This window comes from Nilaparvata lugens, chromosome 7, assembly GCF_014356525.2.
Source record: "Nilaparvata lugens isolate BPH chromosome 7, ASM1435652v1, whole genome shotgun sequence".
Taxonomy (NCBI): domain Eukaryota; kingdom Metazoa; phylum Arthropoda; class Insecta; order Hemiptera; family Delphacidae; genus Nilaparvata; species Nilaparvata lugens.
The window spans coordinates 49,641,552-49,656,545 of NC_052510.1; the positions used below are offsets into that span (position 1 = coordinate 49,641,552).

General features: G+C 33.2%; 1 protein-coding gene across 1 annotated transcript in view; it reads left to right on the forward strand.

Annotated features, from left to right (window-relative positions):
* The window catches only part of LOC111054175 (lysine-specific histone demethylase 1A), a gene marked incomplete at its 5' end in the record, with an annotated part of 92,813 nt that extends 80,317 nt beyond the window's left edge, over window positions 1-12,496 (forward strand). The window contains 2 exons of the mRNA XM_039433021.1: window positions 2,567-2,762; window positions 10,683-12,496. Of these exons, the coding sequence (XP_039288955.1) occupies window positions 2,567-2,762; window positions 10,683-10,843 (357 nt within the window). The remainder of the gene's footprint in view (window positions 1-2,566; window positions 2,763-10,682) is intronic.
* Between the last annotated feature and the right edge of the window lie 2,498 nt (window positions 12,497-14,994).

Sequence of the window (14,994 nt, forward strand, 5' to 3'; positions counted from 1 at the left end):
CATGCATTTTTCCAATATTGTTTTGTGAAACATTACCCAATTATACCCAACATAATAATATATTTTGTATTTCAGTATATGATCAGGTATGCTGAGTGTCTTTAGCTTTCAACTTCAACAGTCATTTTTTCATATTCAATTCAATTCCAATCACAATAATCCATTGAGAAAAAAAAATTGTACACAAATATATTATAAGCAATTTGAACATTAGTCCAGGCAACGAAAGCTCAAATAAAAGTATAGAAGGAAAAGTTTGGAACACAATTTTCAACTCCACAGCTCTTTCAAGGATAGTTAACATATGAAAAGTCCTCACCCCTACACCCAGTGCTAAAGGGATGGGGCGGTTTGAATTTTTTTCATTTTTTCATTTTTCGCATATATCTCGGAAACTATGCATCTTATGAACATTTATATTCCATGCGAAATTGAAGCTCACAAAATTACCAACACGTTTTGTCCTCTACATTTTTCCATATCTCTCATAGTTTCTGAGATATCCGCTCTTGAAGGTGAGAAATTTTTTGAAAAAACACTTTTGCCTTCAATTTTTTAATCTTTTCGACCTTATAATTTTTGAACGTTTGATTAAAAAAATCCGTGCTGATTATGAGCTGATAGAGCATCAAATTATCTTCAATTTGATGTATCTTTTCACTATTTTACGCATTTCCCTACGACTGTTGCAGGAGTTATAGTGTTGAGAGTGAAATTTTGTATTCAGCAAGAATAGATCAGTTGACAATGTAATTTGGAGGGAATGTTTGGAACACAATTTTCGACTTTGCAGCTTTGTTGAGACTAGTTTGAAGGTGAGCATATCAAAAATCCCAACCCTACACCATGTGCTGAAGGGATGAGGGTGGTTTGGAAGTTGCATTTTCTACTTATTACCTACATGCTTATATCTTGGAAAGAATGTATTTATTGACATAACCAACTACATAAAAATGAAGCTTAATAAATTCCCTACAAGTTTAGTTCAGTAGGGATTTTCGATAAATCCGATACTTGTGTTTTTTCAAAAAAATTCTCACCTTCAAGAGCGGATATCTCAGAAACTATGAGAGATATGGAAAAAATGTAGAAGACAAAACGTGTCGGTAATTTTGTAAGCTTCAATTTCGCATGAAATATGAATGTTCATAAGATGCATAGTTTCCGAGATATATGCGAAAAATGAAAAATTGGTACTTTCAAACCGCCCCCACCCCTTCATCACAGTGGGTAGGGGTGAGGACTTTTGATATGTTAATCCTTTTACCATCCTTAAAAGAGCTGTGGAGTTGAAAATTGTGTTCCGAACTTTTCCCTCTATAATCTTTCGTTGACTGGACTACATAAGAAATCGAAGATATTATCTGTACTATCATAAAGGAGAGAACTGGCTTATACACGTACGGTATACGAAAATTATGTTTGACGCATCATTACGTCTGAACTGATTAACTTGAAATTCTGCATATAGATTCTTAATTAACCGAAGATGGTTATAGGCCTATTTTTGATTCTTCAAGATTTCATTATGTCGAGTTTTCAATTTGTCAAATTTTAAAATAGACCCTTGCAGATCACAGGGTTCCTGCTACTTCTGAATAAAAATACCAGATATTGTAAAACCACATATTCAAAAATACACATATTCATAACGGTTTCGGTTGTTACACTGCTATTTATCTCTATGATGTAACAACCGAATCCGGTATTAACATTATCAATCTCTATTGGTTTAACAGTCGAAACCGATATCTCGACTTCTAATTAGTGTGTGGTTTGAGAATACCTAGTCTTCTCATTCAGTATGGATAATCACCACAATATCACATCCAAAACCACTCAAAAAGAGGTATATGTCATTAAATACATTCCTGTGCTATTCTACTTCACAATAAGATAATCAAAACGCAGTATGGGGAATGCCAATGTGAATAATGAATAAGACAGTGATATGCTCATAATGATATTGAGTTCACAGTGATAATCAAATAATGTAATCAGACAAACATCCAAAATTGTATGATACAAACAATTTGAATGCTTCTGAAAATTATAGTATTCTTCAGCATTTGATTAATTACAATATTTCATTTTTCCCAATGCATATTCGAAGTTTGATAATTCCTCTTCCATCATGTTCCAATTTCAATTTATTGAGGCGAATTTCAAAATATGATTTCAATAGAAACAGTAAGCACAAATTTAAATCCCTCTAGCTATGATCTATTTGAGGTTATAAATTGAAACGTAAAGAACAGTGTACAATCAAATCAAATCAAATCAAATCAAGTTTTATTTATGTTATAATTTGAAACGTAAAGAACAGTGTACAATCAAATAAAATCAAATCAAGTTTTATTCAATGATATCATTTACATTACAAATTCCATTATACAAATGATATTACAGATCATTGAATACAATACTGTTCGCTTAACAAAAATCTTGTCTGCAAACAGGAGTGAAATACATTCAGAACTCAACTAAAAATGCTTATCTATAAACTAAAATGAAAATACTTATCTTAGTTAAATTTAATTAATGTTCTATTTTGATTTTATTTTAGCCGAAGGAGACAGTTGTCACAAGATGGCGGGCTGACCCGTGGGCTCGTGGCTCCTATTCGTATGTGCACGTCGGATCATCGGGCAGCGATTACGACATGCTAGCTGCTCCCGTTTTTCCGCCGTCAGCCGGCTCTAATCCGGCTGCTGCTCAAGATCCGACCAATTCCAACGGAGTACCCAGACTCTTCTTTGCTGGTAAGCAGTTTTCACAAATATTTACTTAATAATGGGTAATCAAGATCATTATTTGCCATTTATTAATATTTGAAAAACGCAGTTCTATTTTTGTCTCATCCACATTTCCAACACGAAACTGCAGTCCTGTATGAATGTCTAATAAATGTGGATGTGACAGAAATATATCTGTGGTTCTTCAATAATAATGGAAACATTCCACAATATCAATTCCAATTCAACAAATTTTATCATTAATTCATAATATGATATTGTGCAATATTATAACTTTTGGAATGGCCCAACAGGCTTAAACCTGTTATTCACGGGTGACTTAAATTTAATCTAATATCTTTCTACAATTCACTCTAAAGAATCCATAATTATAGCTCTTATTAATAATTATTTTCATTTTTACTTCCATTAATCCAAAATAAAATAATTCATAATTGATTTATTATTATTTCAAAACATTTGTAGGCCTACTCCTAATTTTATTTTATTCATTCAGCAATTTTATGATTTTTTGCAAAAAAAATCATAAACATATTATATTTATATATATTACATTATTTATATATTTATATATTTATATTATAATTAAAATACTATATTAAATATTAAAAATATTATTTGTTAGTTATTCATCTCATAAGGTACAATAATAACTTTTTTAATAGACAACTGGCTCATACTCGCTATTCATGAGTGAATCCAATCTAATTTAATATTTTCCCACATATCACTCCATGACTGCAAAGATCACTACAAAGATAAAGCTACTGAATAATGAGTATTGTTCTCATTATTCAAACTCACTTTTACCCTTTTCAATTTAAAATAATAGCTATTTATGTATTAAAAGCGTAATGCGCGACTTTATCGCTTGCGCAAAACAGTTATCAACTGTTTTAACAGACGTGATAATTTTGCAAGAGCGATAAAGAAGCATTACGCGCGAATTACATACAATTTTTTTTTCTGCAACTGCACAAACCTATTCAATTACTTATATCTGGCGGAGTTAATAATAATTCGTCTACACTGATATCAATAATTAAGGCTGCAGAACCGGTAGTCCGGTACAATTACCGACTTTTTAGGTTAAGATCTGACCTACTTTTGGCGAGCTGCTTATCATCAGCTGATTAACGAGCGTAAAGAAACTCTTCTGCGCATGCGCGAATGATTAGCGAGCATAAAGAAAATCTACTGCGCATTCGCAGATGGTTAACGAGCGAAAAAGTAGATTCTCCTAAGAAATAAGCTGGTTTAGGAGAATTGAGTATGTAAATTCTTGTATTACGTGCAGTTGAGGAAAAAATAATTTATCATTGATTAAACAGTTATTATTATTTCAAATCATTTTCACTCCTTATTTCAATTGAATCATTCAATTTTTTTTGGATACAAAATATTGATGTGTTCAAACTAGTAAAGTGATGCACTGTCGGTCTGATGACTGATTCAATGACCCATCTTTGTCTAATACGAAACGGAGAATTGAGTCATTTAAAGAAATCCATATTCTATATTTTGTACTCTTTTATAATGCATTGAAATCTTATTTTCATTTGAGGTCTGTTCAAGATGACCATTTCAGTGATATCTGGGATTTTTCAATATTCAATTAACTTGTCCTGAATTTCCTGAGAAATTGTTTTTCAAAACTACCTATTAGAATTGATGATTGCATTGATGAAATTAGACTGGATAATACAATGTATTCGTTTTATAATCTGGTCATCTTTATTACAATTCTCCCAGCACTAAATTTCTTCAACAAAACAACATCTGGACTCTTGTAAACTTTCCAATTACACTGGCTGCTCTAGAATAAAATCCTGAGTCCACGAGAAAATATTCATCAGCCACTCTCATATTTTCTCTCCGGAGAGCCAGTTGGAAATTGAATTTTTCTTTATTATATGTGGAATTTTTATTCTGATGTAGTTGGGCAAGAGGAAAATGGAGTTCCATTCAATTAAGTGAGAGCATCGTGGGAAGACAGAGTAGGGTTTTATTGTGCAATATGTAAGGAATTACTTTTCCCAATCTCCAGCCTCCACGGCTGGCTTGGGCAGTGGGGATGGTGTAGGTTTGGAGAGGGTTTGAAGGGGGGATTGTATGTGTGTGTGAGTGGCCTTTTGTGTGTGGATTGAACAGAAAAAAGCCCACACAAAATACTGTGGATTCGTCTCTCCATTTAGTTTCTTCAGAAGTTAGAATCAACTTGGTGTTGTTCCGCTAGAGATCCACTATACTTTCTTGGCATTAAACCAGACATGAGTTTTTGTTAAGGCGAATTCCATTCTTCCGTCCATTGAGAGACACAAACTCCGAGTTAGGGATGCTTCTTTCATTTCGGTGCCACTGAGTAAATAATCAGTTAATCCACTTGGTGCTTGGCAAGGCTCTGAATACACTAAACAAACCAAAACGCGCTCAGTTCATGGATATTTGTGTTTCCTTTATTTCTGCTCTTTCATCAGATCTGCTATCCTAACCAAACGTTTCCAAGTTTCATTGAGACTGGAAAGTGACGTTGTCAACCAAGCACTGGGATGATTATTCTATTGTTTGTAGATTTAACATGTAGTGGTGTTAATTTTACCTAAAAAAATTTCTAAATGAAGTCAAATTTAATCGGAATTTCGATTCAATTCTTCAGTTTGTATTGTAAATAGTCCTATATTGTATTATAATATAGCGGTGACTCACGGGAAAACGGGACGTTTTTTGAATTAGCATTAAAAGGTCTACTAACTACTGTCTACTGTCTACTAACTTCGACTACTACTTTCAAGATAAAAATGATTCTATTGTATCTTTAAAATCTATCTTGTACTGTTCATTATAAAAACGTTCGCCTCCTATGAGTCACTTCGTATAAGAAACATTGGAACATTATCTATGGTAACTCTATAATCTCTACTTCAATACTCGTATCCATAGTGAGGTCCACGTTATAATGTAAGTATTTTATTAACATTGATGTTGCTATCCTTGTCTTATCATTGGATAAAGCAGATAGCGCTATCATTTTCCAGCTCCGCAACGATTTCAGATCGTGTATTATTATTGTAGAAATATGATAATTTAACATAATTTTCAATCTCGATTTTGAAAATTCATTTTTTGAAATATTGAAAAATATATTATTTTTGACGAATGAATAAAATATATGATTTATTATTTCTAACTAGAATGAACAGGTTATATTAATTCAGATATACCGGTATACCTTCTATAGAAGGCAGTGGCGAGGCAGAAAACTGACAACGCTGTTCTCCTGTCTTTCTCAACTGTCATTATAACGTGGACCTCTCTTTAGTAAGAGGAAGTGCAATTTTTTTCAAAAATACAAATCAAATTTTTTTTTCATTTTCAAGAACAAAATACAATTGAATAATAACATTTTATTATGCAATATTGTATACAAACTTATACACTTGATACAATACAGGAAAAAACCTGCTAAGGCATAAGCCTGAGCGCAGGTAAGTTGCAAATAAACTTATATAGTGCATCTTAATAATAGGAATATTTTATAATTTGTAATTATAATAAAACTCAATGAAGATAATGGAATAGAATGCTCAAAAAAGAGAAATAATGAGATGGAATGACCAAAATAGGGAAGAAATAAAAAGGAATTAAATGAAAAAAAAACGACAATGCATTGATGAAATGATTATTGATTGACAATGGAGAATATGACAATATAATATTACTGAGTAACGTGCCATGCATAACGGAAAACGTGACGGAAGGGAATATGGATTCGAAGACTATGTAATTCATTTACGGTAGAAGTTAAAGACTGATGCACACCTAGAAAATATTTTATACGAATTAAATACTTAGATACGATTCTGTTATGATTTATCCGGATATGAGAATTAACTCACTAGACAACTAGAGTTTTGAGCATTTACATTGGATTTCCCATATACTCTCTGAAGCCAAAAGTAGGAAGTGGCCCTGAAATTTACTGATAAATGATTCAGTATTTACTCGTTGGAAGTGATCCGCAGTGAACGTCGTTGGACGTTTTGGACTTGTAAACACAAAATGAAGGGTCAAGAGATCCGAGTCCTGAGTATAAAGTCGGCAGAGCATCCTCTCTGCAGTTGCAACGTTAAATAATTTGGAGGAATGTGGAACCGGAGCTGGAAGGCAATGATAATGAGAAGAGGGAGGAATGAAAGAACAGGAATTTGAAGTGAAAAGAAGAGGAATACAGGGCTACAACCACAACTGTGGTCCACTTCCCATCCTTGTCCCCTTCATTTGTCGGTCATCCCCTGAGGAGGTGACAGAGGGTGGAAGTAGAGAAAAAGATAGAGAATGCGTAGGAGACACAGTCCAGAAAAAGAAGGAGGAAAGAGGGACATAACAAAAACGAAGTAAAGCCGTTCAAACTTCCCCTACATCATTACATTTTAAAGCTTTTTGGATCTTGTTTAAAAGTTTCCCGATCCCTTTTAGAAGACCAGTCCTACTCTACTCACCCCCGAAATAGCGCGCTCCCTCTTCGCTTTTGTCTCTGTCGCTGAGTTTCACCGCACCAATCACTCCATCCCACTCTTGGCCATCATGTACTGCTACTTACGCTTGAAACCTCTCCTTTGCCACAATTTTTCAGCCCTTACTCTTTCATTCCTTACTTCGATGGCGGAAAGACACAAAAAAGAAAACTTCGATCCTTTTAATTGGTTTTCTACGATGAAGCAACCAACTGTCGGCGGATGGGAGAGGCAGGAGGAGGAGGATGATGAGAAGGTAGTGGTTGTGGAGTCGGTGATGGTAGTGGAGGAGGAGGAGGTTGAAGAAGAGGAGGCGGTTGAGTAGAAGGAGGAGGAGGAGGAGGAGGAGGAGGTTGAGGAGGAGGAGAAGATTGAGGAGGAGATTTTAACAGAGTAAACCGCATATTCCGCTATTCTCCGCTAGCACAACAGACGAATAGAAAATACGCTCATTAGAGAGACAATGATGAGAAAACACCACTTTTTCTTCCAACTCAGAAGATTTTCTTTCAAGAAAAAATAGCGAAACAAATTGGTGGCTTAGTATTTCCCAGACTAACTTTTCTTTGTTTCAGAGACATGCGTATTATTATTTCAGAAAATGAACAATGGATGAGTGTTCAGTTTTAAGTATCCTTTTTAAGTAGGGAAAACTAGTATTGAGAAACTAAAGCTGGATGCGAAAATAGCTTCGGTATTGTGGTGAGGCTTTGTTTCACCACATTATTGATGGAAAATCAGTTCAGACCGAAATAGATTTTCTCTTTAACTAGCGGAAAACTCCATTCAAGCCGCAAATTTTCATGTAATAATTGGTGCTAGCAATTAGTCAGTTTAAAACTTTTTCCAACGTTCTGGTAATAACATTGTATTACCAGATAAGATTGTCTCATTAAATGCATTTTCCAATATCCAACTTATGATATCTTTTTATTAATCGAGAGCCTTGTCAACTATTTGACGGGATGTATTTTGAGAGGCGATGGAATGGTTTTTAAAACTGTCAAATCTTCGTACCTTTATATTCACGGTTCATGTAATACATAAATTCGTGGCTTCGATTTTCCAATATTATGAGTCTCGAAAATTGAAACATTCTCTATTATTATATTAATAAAATGATTAATAGAAAAAAATGATCAAATCTAATAGGTTATCACATTCTGGGACTGAGTATAATATTATTATGTGATAAGGATAAGAAACAATCGAGATCTCAAATTACAGTATTACACTACAGGCTTGATCATTCCATTAAAATAGGATGATATTGATAACTAATTCGTCTTGAATAGAATAATCCTGAAGCCCGAATAAACCTTCCTGCAAGGGTCTCCCCACCAATAAAAGCTATAGGAATTCATTTATTTTTATTTCATGAAATGTGGTTAAAAATAGGATGGACTTTAACCAAAGTCTTATCACAGTCTACTCCTGGTAAATGACAATCATACAAGTTTTAAATATGAAGTTTAGAAATAGGTTTTTTAGAAATAAACCGCCATTATTGTTTCTAACCAGGAATGAACGTGGCTGTGGTAATTTCTCAATTATCTTCCTTTTTTCCCATTCTTTGTTATGAATATTCTGCATATATATCTCCTCTCCAACTACAAAATCTTCGGTGTTTTTAGATACGTTACGATCATAGTAAAGTTTGAATCGATTGATTCTTTGCCATCTTGACGATTATCTCATTAGGTACAATTTTTGGATTCAATGCGTAATGTGGTATAGGATCTTGGTTCTTATATGTTAATATATGATTATGTGGTTCTAATATTTTCTAATATGGTTCATAAAATATTAATATGCTTGTATCTCTTTTTCTAAGTTATTTTTCTGCATTTTTCTAATATTGTATTTTAGAATATTGTATTGGAATATTAATATTAAATAGGTTGATTCATAGAATCTAAAATAAATGTATTCTAGATTCCTTGGCTAGAGCAGTTTTCTTGTGCCTGTAGTAAGTCTATTTCTCATGTCATGTGGATGTGAGCCGAGCCAGCTATCTGCAGCTGGAATAAAACCGCTCGTTACAATTCGTGGGCTGTTGCGCGTTTACTTTTATAAATCTCGCAAATGTGCACATCGCATGTCTGCCTAGTCGTTACACACTCCACCTTTTATACTTTATTCCTGCCTCATATCTTCTGCTATTGCTTGACAACAATAATTCTGCTCCCCTCTCCCCACAACCCATTTGTTGCTAGCAAATAATGCAACCTGGCTCACAAAATTGTTCACCAAATTCGCTCATTTTATCGCTTATCTTGATAAATATTTTATTGCTTATTTTGAGCGATATGGTTGGGCTGATTTTATTGCTAAGTGGATACGGTTGTATTTCTTCCTGGAATGGGAATTACATTGATGGGGTGAATGAGTCATGAATGTGAGGCATGGATTATGGTTCCAAATCAATCTGTTCATTGTCATCTTCTACAGTTTTGTAAATTGGAAACTTTGACTTGCACATCTCATTCCTCAGTTCTGAATTGAAGGCAGTTCACTTAACGTACAGGCGCAATAAATGTACAGTAGTAGTGGAGTGGGAATCAACTTATAGGTGCTTACAACTCGAATATATAGCATATAATTTCAACTTCCTTAAGCCTTAACACACACATCGATTTTCGTTCGTACGGTATTTTGTCGTCCTTATAAAATCTATTAGATTAAGCAGATGATTTCAAACACTTAATGTTTGTCAAGTTCCGTTTAATCTGATAGAATTCATAAGCACGGCAAAATATCGTACGAACAAAAATCGATGTGTTTGTGTGCGGGGCTTATTCGATCCCGAATTCTGAAGGATATGAACATCAATACGGTACCATAATAATTTATGTAACTTCCGAATCGTCATATATTGTATATTTGTATTCCGTATCTTATACGTGTAACACCAATTCTGAAGTTGAATAAAAAATAGAGTATACATATCCTTCAGCTTTAATAACTAGCTTATCATCCAATATTGAAATATGTAATTTTAATAACAGCCCTGTGAACCGAGCTTAACTGTTGACTCCTTCTAAAAACAGACGTGTTGTATTTCAGGGTGATTCTTAAAGTGGGAATATTTATGAATATTCGAGAAACTTGGGAATAAATTAAATTTGATTGAATTTAATTTTACATAAACAAATTTTTTATTGCTCTCCTGTTTGTTAGTCTGGGGTTTGGGGCAAAGTCAGCAAGATTCAAAATGACTAGCCTACTGACAACATTTCTCTTGAGTGGTTGATTCATGAGGGAAGGAAGAATATGAGCTGAATTTTTTCTAAATTTAGGGAGTCGTCTATGATTTTCCAATATCAATTTTTTTTGTTTGTATGTTTCTCTTTAGTGCATCTTGTGAGTGTTCTGATTATTTGATTAATTCAAAATTCAATTTCACTTTCAGGCGAGCACACGATCCGCAACTACCCGGCAACCGTGCACGGCGCTTTCCTGAGCGGACTGCGTGAAGCTGGTCGTATCGCCGACCAATTCCTCGGTTGCCCCTATGCGCCCCCCGCAGGGGTTGGGGTGGCCTCTCAGCCGCCTACTGACACCCCTCAGTAACTCAACTATTCCACTATTTAACTCAGCCATGTTCAACAATTTTAGTAGAATATGACTCTTAGATTAGTTTTATAACTTTATATTAGTTTCACATGAATGTTTCTTATTATTACTGGATCTTGATTGAGTTTCTCATTTTGTCATACTCGTAAATTTTAACAAAAATGATATTACATGTTTAGTTATTAGTTATGATTAGAATGAGTCTATGTTATGATTGATCGATGTAACTCAGTTGACTTTTTATATTTTTTCATTCATAGAAATTTCTAGTAATAGATTTATTTGAAAATATTTCTCATTATCACTGAATTTGCTATCAATCCAATCTAAGAATGACTAAGGTATTAATCAGAATCAGAATTACACAACTTACAGAAAAGTACCACAGGCGTACTCCCAAAACGGTTCCAATTCTAATTCATGGGTAGTTTCTTCTTATAACTGGAACCTCGTTGAGTTTTCCATTTTGTAACTTTGGTAATAATTCATGAACACTGACCTCTTTGGGTCACTAATGACTACACTACATTAAATCTGGATTTTTCTCCCTTATCACTGTAACCCATTTCTTTACCGAGTTTTTTATATTCTAACATTCTCAATCAATGGAGATTTTCATAGAATATAATATATGAAACTATGTAAGTTATTAATGATTATCCATGAAAATTTTCTATCCATACCAATTCTTGGTTCAGATTTAAATTTTGGTTTTTTCTTATTGTATCATTCATGAAGACTGACTACTATCATGATCAACTCAATCAAACAATGACTATAACTTAGAATTAGTTATTTGGGTCATTATTGTTGAGATCCATCCTATTTTGTTAATCATAAACAATGACTTTCAATCTCAGTTTGATAAATGACTATTACTTAGAATAAGCTATGTTTTTCCAACTACTAAATCTTGGTTGAATTTATTGATTTTCTAATTTGTGTTGTTCGTAAGCAATGATTATTATTCTTAGTTTAAGTTATAAAATGTTTCTTATTATCACTGGAACTTGGCTGAGTTTTTTTCCTGTTATTCGCATTAATGCATTAATTTGATGAGAGAATGAGTACCTAGTAATTTTAGATTAGTTATTAAATGTTTCTTATTTTCGCTGGAAGAAGCTTGAGTTTCATCCATTTATGTCATTTTCGCCAATCATGAAGAATGATTATGATTATTACATTTTTTACGTTATGATACTGACTTAATCGGGCTATCCATTGATTTTGTTCGAAAGTAGATTTAGTTTTTACTCATTTTTTATGTTTAATTCAATTTTAATGTGCTGACTGTCACTTTGAAAATCTTTTGTATATGTATGAAGAAATTGAGCACTGGATTGCGTAAAGTTGTGATCAATTATCATTATTCTCTTTAGATTTTGATCAATTCAAAGGTTTTCATGAATTCTTCTCAACCAAATAACATTTGAAGTTGTAATTCAGCTAATTTCCTCTTACGTCGGAAAATGAATCTTGAAGTCAAGATTATTTCAGTCTAATACATACTATCAATATTATATTGAATGTAATATCACTGCCATGAATGTATAAAATATTGTTTAATTCTGTTTGGGTAGATTTATTGTAAGTATGAGTATGTTGTATTAGAATTTTGTCATTAATAAATTTTGGTAATGATCACAACAATTCCGATTTTTTTTACCTTTTTGTGTAGTTGAGAAGTCGATATTGTGGTAGTTATTCATATTGAATGAAAAAGACTAAGAAATTTTCAAAAAACCACTGATTCATTGATAATTAGAAAGACCGGTTTTTCATTCTTTTCATTCAATTTTTTTATCTTATCAAATATAATATCATCAATTATAATTATTACCTTATAATCTCTTATATTATCTATGTCTTCTCATACTCGCCCTACGATTAGCAGAATAAGTTACATTTTTCTATCACTCAGCTCTGTTCACATCATTGAACAGAATATGATATTATTCAATTATTACTCTAATTATACTTGAAAACTTGAGTACTGGGAATTTCGGTACTTCGGTGAATATATACTTATTTACAGATTGCATAGAGTAGAAATTACATATGATAAGATAGATAAGAAAGCTTAAATGCTATATGCTATTTTCCTCTATGTTAATATTTCTAGAAGTACCATTACAAAAATACTCACTTATAATATAGAGGAAAGATAGCATAGAATAAGATGAATAAGATAGCCTATGCCATAGTTTCTCTAAGCTAATAGAATGATGGAAGTTAATTAATTACAAGATATTATATTATATTCGGGCTTCAAGCTGAGGAATCGAATACATAGATCGAAACTCAAGTAGTCCTTTAAGACCATACAGATTTGAGTCTTCCGAGATGTAATTTAATCACCTTTCGAGGGACTTACAATTAAGGGAGCATCAAACTTGATCAACACTAAAATGTAGGACTTGCCTTAGTTCATGCTCTTCCTATTCATTCATTCATTTATTGTATAAAAGCATTTATTCTCATGTAAATTTTGAATTTTGTGCCGGAAAAATATCCGAATAAATATGATTCAATAATAGGGGTTTTCAGCGTAATATCATAGAGAAATAATAGATTCTGATCGCATTGTTTCACTCCCCTAATAATACTCGTATTACCGGTATTTGATTTAAGTGTCAATAGGCCACTACATAAATGAATAATTATATTCACATGCCTCCATACAAATTCAACAGAAATATTCATTTGAAGCAGAGGATATTATAGAGCAGCCTAGCTTCAGGATCACCAAAGTAATTCGCACTATTGCACTGCTGGAGTTTTCAAAATTCAGCTACATGCCTACACAGACGGGCGTATGCTGGTTCAGAGCTGAAAGTGAAGTCTGCGTATTTATTTTTTCAAGAAGTCAGCCTGCTCTCCTGCTCAGCCCTGCGAATAAAACAGGGCCTGCTCGCCATTTTTAAAGATGACGACTACCAAAGCAAGATGAGACTGTGCCTTTTCCACCTGTTTTCGACTTTTTCTTTCATCATATCTCGCTCTTTATATTCCATGCTTTGCTTACTCAAACTGCTTGCTTACAGCTTTGGTCATGTTTGCTTCTGTTTTCCCTTGAAAATTTTCTCTCAAATTCCTCTCCTTTAGAACATGTTTTTCACGATTTTTAATCTCATTCAACTTTTTTTTTCTCTTCTCATTACATGAGATCATATACAGAAGAAAGTCAGTCCCCAACATTTTGCCTTGAAGAGGAATCTTTTTTTATCGTGGACAACATGAATTTGGAATGATACATGCTCCAGAAAAGTCTCAGTGAATAAATTTTCCTGCTGATTCTGTATAGCGTTTGTTAATCCTCAAACAAGGCATATAATGAAATAATATTATTATTGAAGTGAGTGCAACCCAATCGAAATAGTAGCGGCATCGGAATTAGGCGACTTAGAGTATATTAAAACATCTCATATCTGAATATCTTACAATATATTCTAATTCCGTGGTCACTACTTGAGTCACGATCAAATTAGGATATATTGTGTTAAAGATATGAAGATTGATAAATTTAGAGAAAGCATGGTGGAAGTTGATAGTTTCCAAGAACAACTGATTGTTGTTTGTATCAGCTAGTAGAAAAACATGTTGGAACAGGGTGCGAGGTCTCTCTTCTCTTGCGATACTATCTAATAAATTGATTTTTTACTATGAAAACAAACCCTGTTATCACGAGTAGATGCCCAAAAAAATATTTATGGAATAAGAAAGTTTCAATCTAGTTCTTTAATGTGATTCAATGATTTTATTACAGCCAGAAAATACATACAGTACACTAGGCCATGTCAATTCAATAAAATTTCTAATGCAAGAGCAGGCTTCAAAGGTATTCGCTTTGAGAAAAAAAAGATTTTGGTTGTTGAATCAAATGAATGCATTCAATCGAATTATGTGAATACCAAAAATACTGATAACTAAAATACTTTATTGGGAATAAAATAGAAGTACTAAACGGTGAATGTTGGAAGAGATGTTTTGGACCTCAATTTTAATCACAGGAAAGTTGAAGTGAAGAGATCGCGATGTTGAGAATGAGGAGGACTAATTGAATGAAAAATAGATATTGCAAAGTTATGAATTCAGCAAGAATCTCATTGAATGAGATTCATGAAAATTCCAACCTTGATTTATGTACG